This window comes from Mollisia scopiformis (assembly GCF_001500285.1).
Source record: "Mollisia scopiformis unplaced genomic scaffold LY89scaffold_11, whole genome shotgun sequence".
In the NCBI taxonomy this organism is placed as follows: Eukaryota; Fungi; Ascomycota; class Leotiomycetes; order Helotiales; family Mollisiaceae; genus Mollisia; species Mollisia scopiformis.
In genome coordinates this window covers 1063712-1075350 of record NW_017263591.1, presented here as the reverse complement: position 1 = coordinate 1075350, position 11639 = coordinate 1063712, and the positions used below count along the sequence as shown (strand labels likewise).

The 11639-nt window shown below is 47.6% G+C and overlaps 5 protein-coding genes across 5 annotated transcripts; 2 read left to right on the top strand and 3 right to left on the bottom strand.

The window, feature by feature from the left end:
- Positions 1 to 599: 599 nt before the first annotated feature.
- Positions 600 to 2137, bottom strand: LY89DRAFT_718317 (uncharacterized protein; the record flags this gene model as incomplete). Its single annotated transcript, XM_018218405.1, has 2 exons — positions 600 to 1513; positions 1741 to 2137. The coding sequence occupies 2 exons, from the start codon at positions 2135 to 2137 to the stop codon at positions 600 to 602; spliced, it is 1311 nt and encodes a 436-aa protein (XP_018072027.1).
- A 746-nt stretch (positions 2138 to 2883) lies between these two features.
- LY89DRAFT_584089 (cytochrome P450) lies at positions 2884 to 4344 on the bottom strand (the record flags this gene model as incomplete). The annotated part of the gene is made up of 1 exon (XM_018209251.1): positions 2884 to 4344. A coding segment is annotated over one exon (1461 nt), but the record flags the coding sequence as incomplete, so codon positions are not given.
- Positions 4345 to 4982: 638 nt separating this feature from the next.
- On the bottom strand, positions 4983 to 6352 carry LY89DRAFT_747370 (gibberellin 2-oxidase; the record flags this gene model as incomplete). Its single annotated transcript, XM_018221122.1, has 4 exons — positions 4983 to 5290; positions 5346 to 5429; positions 5562 to 5907; positions 5957 to 6352. The coding sequence occupies 4 exons, from the start codon at positions 6350 to 6352 to the stop codon at positions 4983 to 4985; spliced, it is 1134 nt and encodes a 377-aa protein (XP_018072025.1).
- Positions 6353 to 7034: 682 nt separating this feature from the next.
- LY89DRAFT_747368 (MFS general substrate transporter) lies at positions 7035 to 8666 on the top strand (the record flags this gene model as incomplete). Its single annotated transcript, XM_018221121.1, has 3 exons — positions 7035 to 8003; positions 8066 to 8156; positions 8207 to 8666. The coding sequence occupies 3 exons, from the start codon at positions 7035 to 7037 to the stop codon at positions 8572 to 8574; spliced, it is 1428 nt and encodes a 475-aa protein (XP_018072024.1). The 3' UTR covers positions 8575 to 8666.
- A 730-nt stretch (positions 8667 to 9396) lies between these two features.
- LY89DRAFT_733502 (uncharacterized protein) lies at positions 9397 to 11592 on the top strand (the record flags this gene model as incomplete). The annotated part of the gene is made up of 1 exon (XM_018219807.1): positions 9397 to 11592. The coding sequence occupies one exon, from the start codon at positions 9397 to 9399 to the stop codon at positions 11590 to 11592; it is 2196 nt and encodes a 731-aa protein (XP_018072023.1).
- Positions 11593 to 11639: the final 47 nt, after the last annotated feature.

The following is an 11639-nucleotide window of genomic DNA, read 5'->3' as shown; positions in this document are numbered from 1 at the left end:
GTATTACTCTATTCCCCCATCCTGCAGTTAGCCCTGATATGAATCCTATTGAGAAGTGCTGGAGGAGAATAAAACAAGCTCTCCATAGGCGCCTAAGGCAGCCAACAACTGAGGTTCAAATGGTTGTAGCAGTATTAGAAGAATGGGACAAAATTCCTCAGGAATGGATCAATGGGCTTATTGAGCAGCAGGACTTCTGGGTACACGACTTAATTAAGCGATGTGGCTGGTCTACAGCTAATTAATTAATAAAATTCATGATTCTGATGCCCTGAACGCACGGACTTTTGTCCCCATGTTCGTTAGTCAAGAGGTCAAGACGCAGCAGAGTCTGGGAGAGATTCCTGGTCTTGACGATGTCACGCATGTGCAATTCCTCAGCGATCAGATCTTTTTCTTGATGATTGCCATGTTCTATTGCATGACGTTTTTGTTGAGGTACGGAATATCTCTTACAAAAAATGTATTCTTAATGTTGCGCTCTTCTGAAAACTAAAATTAACAGCGTTGCTACGACATTCCAGAGCCAAATTTCTGCACTCTTATGATCAAAGTTTTTTATAAGGCGGAGAGACCCGTCTTGTTTGAAGATTTGCACTCTAGACCTTCTCCTTAACCTCCATGTGTGAAACTATGGTCGCCTCATCTTTCTCGTCATTCTCAAGGGGTGGGAAAACGTGAGTCCTCCACTGCCTAACTGGGATGTGTTCAAGGAAGAATCTATCAATCTCGGTGTTGGTGCGTCCGGTGGTCTCGCCAACGCAGAACCAGACGTAGGCCAGGGTGAACATGGTGGTGCCAGCAAAGATAAAGCCGAGCATGGGGCCCAGGTTAGCAGAGAAGTAGAGATATGGACTGACGAAGACAAGAAGCCAGACGGTGAAGAAAAAGACACCAATGGCAGCGGCGGTGATCTTGTTCCGGTTACGGCCAACAGCCATCTCGGATGCGATAGTGTAGGACAGAGTCCCGATGGAGAAGTTGAAGCAGATGATGTTGATGTAGGAGAAAACGACAATCGTAATCCCGACGGGTTTGTTGAAGGGACCACCACGGTGGGTTGTACCAAGGCCACCGACCACAATCAGAGAGATCAACATGCCGCAGGTGCAGACCAATAGATTGACGCGACGGCGCATCTTGTTACCGAGAACGACAGACAAGCCGACTGCGACAATTTGGAGAACGATGGTGATGGTATTGATGGTAAAAGGTTGAGCAGTGCCGATAGATTGAGCGAATACAACACCGTAGGTATACCAAAACTGAATGCCGTTGATCTGCTGAGCGAACATAGCACCGCAGGAGTATATGAGCTTGCGTCGCTCGACGGGGTCACGAAACACAGAAGCCCAGCTGGATTGACCTTCCATTTCGAGCTCCATGTTGACCTGATCTTGAATAACCTTTAAGTCGGCGGCGCTGTCATAGCCTGGCATAGAGCGGTTGATCTTTCGGAGCGCCTTCTCTGCCGCCTCTCGCCTGCCCTTGTAGGTGTACCAGACTGAACTCTCTGGGATGAATGGGAGGAGAATGAGCATGAGCCCGGAAGGAAAATGAGCAGACCCATAGGAATGTGGTAGGAGTTCTTGTTGGGGATGGATTCGGTGCCTTGATCGATACATGACACGACAAATTAGGAGATCGATTGCATGAATTGGAACATCATGAGTGCGGGACCACGGAACTCAGCAGACGCAACTTCGCCAATGTAAATCAGGCAAGTTGCTGTGAACTGACCAATTCCCAGACCGACGAGAACCCGACCAACACAAAAAGCGCTGTAGTGGCCAGAGGAGACGAGTTGGACGATGGCACCGGCGATGATACAGATAGAAGCAGAGCAGAAAACGGCCTTCCGGCCCCAGGCGTCATTGATCGGCGCTGTAATGAGGGCTCCAATAAATTCGCCAACGTAGATGAGAGATGCAGTAACAGAGAGGAAAGTCGTAGAGAGTTTGTAGGTGCCATCCGCCGTCAATTCGCCATAATCGCGGACGAAGGCTTTCATGCCCTGGATACCAGTGTAGTAGATAGTATCATAGCCATAGCAAAGAGCACCTATAGTTGAGACTAGGCAGTAGAAGAGAGCCCATTTGTGGTGTGCCCAGTTGATGTTGAGGTTAAGGAAAACCATAGAGTCGACTTGATTGGAGGAAAGTCGAAAAGAGTAGAAATGTAGTTGTCGAGTCAGAAACCAAAGACCATGAGAATGCTAGGCGATGGGAGAGAACTGAGGATTGGAACATGGGCATGATTGAAGCTTCTTATGCTTTATCCATCCCCCCGGACTTTCCATTTGGGGATGCCCCGCGATTGTGTGTGGGGTTGCGGGGTGCGGAGGAGACAGATGAGATGAGATATTGAGATGCGATTCAGCAGCCAGTTATTGGACCAGTGTCCCCGTTGGTCTGGCTCGCCGGGCACGCTCTGATGGAGTCCGCCGCCATGCGGAGCGGAGCCTCTTTAGGTTTAGGAAGGAAACGGACTTCCTAATATGGTAGCCCCGCACTTCTAAGCGAAGCTTCAGCCCACGACGGTAGTACAGACGAAGTACTGTACATCTAAATATGATAATTTAGAGTTAGAGTGTAGCATAGCGGCAATATAAAGCCGAGATGAGCAGCTGCTTGATGAAGTTAGATTGGCTTGTTATTGATATTGGTGTTTTCATTGGTAGTATACAGACTAGACAGAAGCATACTAGCAAGCATGGAAAAGGTAGCTACTCGGACTATCTAGCTATCTAGTCACATGGAAAGAAGGATCTTCAAAAATAATGACATTTATCGCATCTATCTTCATCTATGTCTATCAAAATAACTCGTTTTCGACATACACGCCGAGTAAACTGCAACAGGATTGGAATAACGACTAGCCATCTCAAATCCAACGCCTGCGAGCAATCAACTCCAGCTCTCCAGGATTTGAATTGAATCTCTCAATCGTCTCTAACTCAAGGTCCTCGGTCAGGAACTCAAAGTCAAACAATCGCACCAGGGTACCAATGACAATTAACTGCTCAAAGTACGCAATGTTTCGCCCAATGCATGCGCGAGGACCAGTGCTGAATGGAAAATGTGCCTTGTTCATTCTCTCCTTGTCGCCATCGATCCATCTTTCTGGGATGAAATCGTTTGGTTTGTCAAATGCGACCGGGTCCCGGAGTAGAGTGTAAGTTGGTACTGAGACAGTGACATCCTCTGCAACAAACTGGCCCGCGATATAGCGACCACCTTTTGGCACAACTCGTGGCAAGCCAAAAGAACTTGCAGGGCGGACCCGGAGGGCCCGGAGGGACTCTTCAATGCAGGCTCGGAGGTAGGGTAAGGACGCTAGCGAGTCGTAGCTTGGAACATCGGAAGTTCCAGCGGCAGCATCTAGCTCTATTCGCAGCTTTGCCAGGACCTGAGGGTGTTTGTAGAGAAGGTAGATCGTATTGGTTAGGGCAGCAGTCGTGGTATCGGTGCCAGCATTCATCATGACTGAGCACTCCGCTAGGATTTCACCCGCTGACAGGTTGAGATCCTCTCCTTTGGTGTTGGTCAGCAGTTTTGAGAATATGTCGTTCTCCGCGGCGGGATCCTGCACCCTCCTGTTCGTATTGTGCAAGATGATGTTATCGTAATCTGCGCCCGCCTTTTTGTACGGGTGGCGGGAGAAAATCCTCTTAGTGAGAGGGAGAAGACCAGCCTCCATTCCTAGTATGGTGTTGATGATGGTGGCATCATGAAGGCTCTTGATGAATGGGGCTTGGTATCCTTTGCCCTCCGGGGTTTCCGCGTCCACCAAATCATTACCACGCTCCAAGCAACCTAGTGTGCGGCCGTAAAGAAGTTCAGCGAAGAGGTCGATGGTATAATAGTTGAGATAACGGCGCATGTTGATTGGTTGCCCGGAGATGGCGTGCTTATCAACCTGTGCAACCAAAATTCCCGTGGTCGCCGTGACGATTGGCTCAAGACCTGCAATTGTCTTCTGAGCAAAGAGATGTGCAAGCATCTTTCGTTTCCTCTGGTGTTCAGCCTTGAGGCGTGCATCTGCCATGTGGCGATGCTCGCCAGCACCTCCGTCGTACCATGCGTCCTTCAAGAAGTTCGCGCCATGACCGTAGATATCGGTAACTGCTTGTGGGTCGGAGATAGAAATGTGATTCGGGGCGATGCGAACATGGGAGCCAAGTTGCGCGTGGGCTTTATGCACAGCAAGATAATGCTGGAATTTCAAGTTGTGGAACATTCTCCATAACGATGAGAATCCAGCACACGAGGGGGCGGAAAATTTGCGTAGGTTCTTCTTATCCAGGAGATAAACAACGATCGGCTGAACTAGGATAGCCAGGGCCAAAGCTGCGGCCAGTACTACATGATATGTTAGCTGGGGTGTCCAGTTGTTCAAATGCGCGTCCCATATAAAGCTGCAAGCCTTTACTTACAACGAAGAAGCATTTTGATAATGGAAGATGTGAAGAAATAAAGGTGTCAATCTGATCTGACATTTCGAAAAATTCGTTCATAGCCTCCCTATTCATATATCATGATGTTCCCTGACCTTCTCACCAGAAAGTTGTCCCTGCATCAAGGGGTTCGCGGTGTGCGCGGGGGTTTCCGTATTAAGAACTCCGACCGTAGGTGCTGGAAGAAGGCGGTGATTCCTAATTTGAACATCCTACTTCCGTTTTGAGTAGAGCAGAGACAAGAGTAATGCATTTAGAGTTCGACTGACTCGCGTGAAACCAGAAAAAGCTAGAGAAAATATAACACAATTTTATTTATTTAATATATACACTAATTCACTTGAAAAACGGAGTATTCTACTTAACGGCTAGCCGTACTTTTACACCAAGCGTCAGCTTCACTAAACAAAACCCGTCGATATGCAACAAACGGTACAATGTCCGGAAAACCAAAGGAAAATCACAAGGCATGTCAAATTTGAAAGAGAGCGACCAAATGCAAGATGTTTTGCTACGTAATTAAACTTTAATCATAATAGTTTGGAACTTTCAGGCCTTGAAATTCAAATGAAGTCCCTTCACGTTTGTCCAACACAGTCTTGTGATGAACGTCCTTGACTCGTGCCCGAACGTACTCAGTACCCGATACAGCAGGGCGATCAGGATCCTTGTCCTCCTCAGTAAGAAGTCCTAGACGATCAAGAAGTGGCGAAGGAACAGGTCTCATTGGTGTATTGGCTCCCGGCCTGCTGAAGTAGAGCAGGCCTAGTCGTGGGATATTGATCTGATCCTTTGGTGGTGTGACGACTCGATGCACAGTTGACTTCACGAATCCTACACGAGGAATTAGTCAAAAATAAAGATAACAAGTAAATGGACACCAGCATACCTTTTGTGAGAAAAGTCAAAGTATCAGCAGCATTACAAGTAATGCCACCCTCAACAGGTTTAACATATTTCCAGTTCCCCTCCGCTGCACAAAGTTAGTATTTGCTTTCGTAAAAGTACCGGGAGCCTTGTGAAAATGTTGGAACTTGTTCAGGAGCCCAAACGTGGAATATATGAAAGGAAGCAAGGAGAAGGAACAAATAAAGGGGATAGTTACGAGTTCGAATCTGCAAGCCTGCAACATGCTGCGACAACAACAAGGTCAAGCTTCCAAAGTCCGTATGTCCACCCTTCGAATAGGCTTGCGCGCGATCCCACTCATCTTGTGTTCTAACATTATAGATCATGTACCGAAGGTGGTCGTCTGATTCTTCGTCATAGGCATGTGCGTCAGCGAGATAGTTCTCTGGCAGTTCGAGAATGATGGCGATCAGGACGAAGAGTTTGCGGGCTACTTTCTCCCAGACGTCACGGTGGAATGAGGCGATTTCGTCGTAGTTCTGAGTGGTGATGGCGTGTTTGGGTTCTTTGGCGTAGGCCGGGATGGCTTTGGGAATGTTGAGCTTCATTTGGTGAGTTGATATCCAACGTGCGAGGAGAGGATCGTCATACCATTTCAATATTCTCCTTCACCCCAGTATCGCCGACCCATCTCGAATTCTCACGATATCCAAAATATTCGCCTTCCGCAAAGTTGCAAGGCGCTTTTCTCTTCTCTTCAAGAGGTTCCTTGAAAAACGTATTGCCAATACTGAATTGTCGTAATACGCGCTCGTCGTCAAGACCGGTGTTGATGACAACCCAGAATCCGACGTTAGTCACAGCATCGTAAAGTTGTCTTGCGAGCTCTTGTTTTCCTCCTGGCTCGTCAAAATGCGAGAGATCTATTTTGACCAGTGGCGCCCAGTCAAGGTCCTCTTTGGTAGGTGCAGGACGACTCCATGGCTTGACCAGGACCCTGTCCGTGGTCGAGAATTGAGATTGAGGTTCGGTGGCTGAGGGTGCCATGATGTCACACCCTATGTAGATGTGACTTACAAGAGGAAGTTCAGGTGAGCTATATCTTCAAATGTATATACAATTATAGGAAGTGTGTAAGTTCCTTAAGCATATGAACAACAACTTTAATTAAATGCTTATTCACGATATTTACAAGCACGAATGGAGTTATATTTCCGCCCCAAGTCTCACAATAGATGCATATATTGCGTGCTCAATTGACCAATAGATCTTCTCTCGATACCACGGTAATAGGAATAGTTTACCCCTCCCCCACTCCACCCCGGCACGCTTAACCTAAGCGAGCGAGAAAGGGGAGTGATACACATCCGAGATCCGTTTCAGAGCCCACTATATGCGATAAGATCAAGTTTATTTGGTATAGAAAAAGTTGTTACTCCTGATAGGCGTTCGGGCAACTTCAATGTCGTGATGATGTCTATTATTGCATCATCTAGAAAGGCCGATTCTGGGTGATGAGTTCCACCACGTGATGGAGTGGCGGGATGGTTATCACGACGGTGAGATGTCGTATTTCTGGGGCTTCAGTTCGTAATGACAAAGTGGATAGGCTGGAGTCACTTTTTCAGCTATAAGTTGTGAGAAGAACAGCTTCTCCTGCCAAGAGGCTGAAAAAAACCTCATACTCCTCTCTCGAAACCGCCGAGAGTTTGCCTTCCCATCCAACAAAATGATAGATGAAAAGAGCCAAGACGTGATTCCTGTCTCTATCAACTCAACACCCTCATCCGAGGAGGAAAACACCCCGGCAACATCCGAGCACGACGCAGCATTCGAGAAAAAAGTCCTCCGCAAAATCGACCTCTGGCTCGTAGGCTTCTACTCCCTCGTCTACATTTTCCGCGTCATAGACTCTTCAAACTACTCCAATGCCGCGATCATCAACCTCGAAGCTGGAACGAACATCAAAAAACAACTGCACTTGAGTCCTTCTCAATGGGCGTGGACGCTCTCCATCTTCTCTTATTCGTACCTGATCTTTGAACCTAGCAACACTTTACTCTTAAAGAAGTTCAGACCTTCGAGATGGATGTTCGTCCTTATTCTCGCATGGGGAATATGCGCTTGTTCTGTTGCCGCGGTCCACAATTTCAGAGAGATGATGGGCGTTAGGTTCCTGATTGGGATGGCGGAAGCGGGTTTCTATCCTGCGGTGCTTTACCACATGTCATTCTTCTATAAACCCACTGAGATGCCGTGGCGCATAGCTTTGTTCTATAGCGTGGGACAGATTGCGAGTGCTTTGAGTGGGTTGTTGGCTTTTGCTATCGGTTTCATGAACGGGTTGGGTCATTTGGCTGGTTGGAGGTGGTTGTTCTTGCTCGAGGGACTGCCGGCTATCATTCTTTCGGTGGTTGCACTCTTTGGCTTACCTGATTATCCACAGACTGCGAGGATGTTGAGCGAGGAAGAGAAGGCCTTTGTTCTGGAACGTCTTTCATCTACTGCCCCATCAGGAGCTTCGGGGAACTGGGACTTCAAGACCTTGAAGGTTTTATTCTCGGATCCAACATTGTACACCTTTGCCATTTACTGGATCGCTCATGGGATTGGTGGTTTTGGTGTCTCTTATGCTTTGCCGACCGTCATATATCAGCTAGGCTTCACTACCACTTCTCTATCTCAACTCATGAACATTGTAAGTTTATGAGCCCCATTCCTTCAGCATGCGTTGAAAATATTTAAGCTAACACGTCAAAGCCCCCATATCTTTCCTGTTTTCTGTTTCTGAACCTCATGGGCTATATGTTACACAAGAAGTGGATCAGACCATGGGTAACAGCAGTCGCAAGTATGAGCTCTCTTCTTTCTTGGAGATTAACTTATGCTCACTTCTCGTAGTCGAAAGCACAATCATCATCTGCTACATCCTGCTCATCACCGTTCCCAACGCTGTAGTGAAGTACCTTTGCCTCATCGTTGCAACTTCGTGCGCCGGCTCTGCCTATCCTGTCATCTGGCCCGAACGTATTCGAGCACTTGAGGGGACGGTGGCGGCGGGTATCGGAATCGGTATCACGAATGCAATGGCGCAGTTTGGAGGGATCGTTGGCCCCCATGTCTACAGTACTGTCTTCGGTCCGGGGTATCACGTTTCGTATGTGATTTGTCTTTGCTTCCTGATCGTGGCTATCTCTGCTATTTTGGTCTCTTGGCTGCTGGTTTGGAGGAAGGACAGGAGGAAAGAAGCTGAGGTTGAATTAGATTAGGGTATATATTTGGAGAAGCTATAGCTAGACGACAAGTGAAAAGTGAAGTCTACTTTGAAACGAGATCATTCAATTCACAAGCCATCCATGAGTCTTGCTTCCTTACAAGCGTACATGCGAACTGAGTTGCCCGCAGACGTGGGATGAACTGCGATCGATGGTTATCATGGAAGATACGAAATACGAGATATGTTTGTGGCGCAGTGTACACATCCTGCTGTGTAACATTTCATGGTAGTTCTAAGGGGTGGTTTAGACCCAATGATTCCGGCAAGCTACCAGGCCTGTCAAGTGTCCTGGCCGATTAGTTGGTCTACCCAATCGACTGCATGTTATGACTATACACATGCATTGAAATTTTTATCTGATTGGTCTTTTCGTGACTTCGAACCTCCGTTTGTCGGTGTTGCTGTAACACAAATCATCTTGAATTCTGGTTGTTACCGCAGCCTTGCATGCAGATAGTGGTTGCTCCGCCTCAATCCTCGCCCAGCTTTGCAGTTACCGTTCAGGCTCTCAGATATCAGCCTAAAGCCTCTGGCTTGTGCCCTAATTTTGTTGCCTTATCGTTCGCCCCTCCAACCTCCTAGATTTCCTCTCTGAAGATACGCAAAGAATGGCTAGCTCTAGATGCACCACCGCCCAGCTCTCGGTAGAATTACAAGTAATCAGAGTATTCCTCTTCTCGGACTCTGAAGTGTCCTGAGCGGTTAAATTGAGTTAGTTTGGACCCCCAGAATCTCTCGGGAGTACAGTTTTTGTAACTTTTTATCGAACATACACCTCTCAATTGCAGTGGGGAGCCCGTAAATTTTCTATAAAATGGGCACTGTGCAAGCCAGCTTCGATGGGGACTCAACTTTCTCAAAGGTTTCAACTTTACATGGCCCCGAATCAGCTCTGGGTAAGACGGACAGATACAGATGCGAAAGTGCTCCGAGCTTCGCGACTCGCGAATTCGAGACCTGCCGGGATCCGTTGTTATCACTTAGAACAAGTCTTGGGTGGTATGGGCTTCTAAGCATTTTCGCAGGCTCCATTGGAATTTTGGCGATGATAGGATTCTTGTCGTTTCTCTGGTTCGGACATGGCTCGACTCCTGAAGGAGCAAACGCTTATCCACTCTGGCGTCGGCTTGCACTCAGCAACTGGATGACTCGAACTATCACATTATCCTCGCTTGTGCTTCGCTTCATCATCTCAATTCAATCAATCGTGTGTACTTCGATGCTCGCAGCCTTGATTCTCGAAAAGCACATTGTTCGCAAGTCTCAAGTCGCGCATCTCTCGGTCATGAGAGCTTTTAACAACGGCCCTTTCGGCGTCCTACAACTGCTGCTGTCCTGGAGAAATCGAATGCCTCTGTTTACCCTTGAGGGTTTTCTTCTACTTTTGCTTACACTTGTCACTTTTGGTCTTCAACCTACTTCTACAATCTTACTTATTGATATCTACGATTTTACCATCGAAGGCAATAGCGAGACGACTACAGTACCTAGCTTGATTCAGACCAATCCGGAGGCCCTGGACTTTTTACCAAGCTACCAGCTGGACCAGGCTGCAATCTACGCTGTCTTTGGTGAAGTGGCTTCTAATTCTACAGCGGATCCAGACACTCTCGGATTCAGCGATACAAAAGTGAAGCAGAGAGGGCTTCTCCCCCTGCTGGGCACAGAAAACAGGACTTCAGTAAGAAAATACAACGGCAATACAATGATCTTCAACTCAAGGGTTGTTTGTGCGCCACCGAACATCGATGCAACGTACCAGATTGATTATACTCCGCGCGGCAGCATCTTTGGCACTATGGTGGGATCAGTAGACTACGGCACAAGTCTTGAACATGCGGGTGCAAGCTCAACTGCTCCCACTGCCCCCAGCGGAAGTACCATCGTGGATTTCAATTGTGGCATCCCATCTGGGACAGTCAGCAAATCATTGGAGACTTCGTTCTGTTTCGTGGGCGGCATTGGCTGGACGTACCCTTCCAAGGTGTCCATCGAAACCCAAGTGCCACTTTGGAATATGTCTCAGCCTCCTGGGGCAGCCAATCAATCTATGTATCTCGTCTTCTCGGCGAATCTGGACGAACAAGAATGGTCAACGGTGACCACTGGTCATGCTTTCGCCAATGGGTCTATTGACGGGGAATGGCAAAGCTTCGAAGTGATGGCTGATAGGTTCATCAAAATCTCTCTTTGCTTTGCAGCCTACAATTTCGAGCGGTCGCTTGTCGAGATGAGCGCTTTGGGAATGCCAAAGGAACCCCAACTACTCATGGACCTGGTGACTGATGAAGCCCATAATACGAGCGAAGTTCAACAATATATCGGTGTCAGTGAGCCCCCAGAAACTGCTGCTCAAAGAGGCATTCTTCACATGAACGTCTTGTCTCCTTCCATACCTCCTATCACCGACATCGAGAGCACCACCGCTACGCTTTTTTACTTGAACCAAATACTTACATGGCAACTCACAAAATCTCGCACCCCAAACCAGACATTCTTAACTTGCTGGACATGCGCAGCAGGCGGGACAAGCATCCATCCATCGTATAGCACCCTGTTTCAAGATATCATCATCGCAAGCAATCGATCTGCAAATGTAATTCAGAGCCTCATAAGCACATTAGCTTTCACGATATACTATGACACCGTACCATCATTCACACAGGCGGAAGAAGTGAACCTCGCTATCACACAGGTGGTTCAAGCACCGGGAGAGTGCCATCAAGGCTGCACAGGCTACATCTCTATCATGACTCTTCTTGGTGTGCATTTGTTATGTGTCACGTTGACCACTCTCCTTCACCGTCGACATATTAAATATTCACGGTATGGGAACTTGTGGCATACGATCTCCCAAGTCGCGTCGAAGGAGTTGAAGGAGAATTTTGATCAAGCTAACCAAGCGGACGACAAGACTATTATGTCAAAATTGAAGATTCAAGGGAAGGATGACTTGGTTAAGCTCGGAAAAATTCGTGGTGGACATAAAGTGGAAATAAAGAAATTGTGACGAGTTAAACTCTCCAATTTGAACAAAAGCTTCCGCCCATCCGGCTG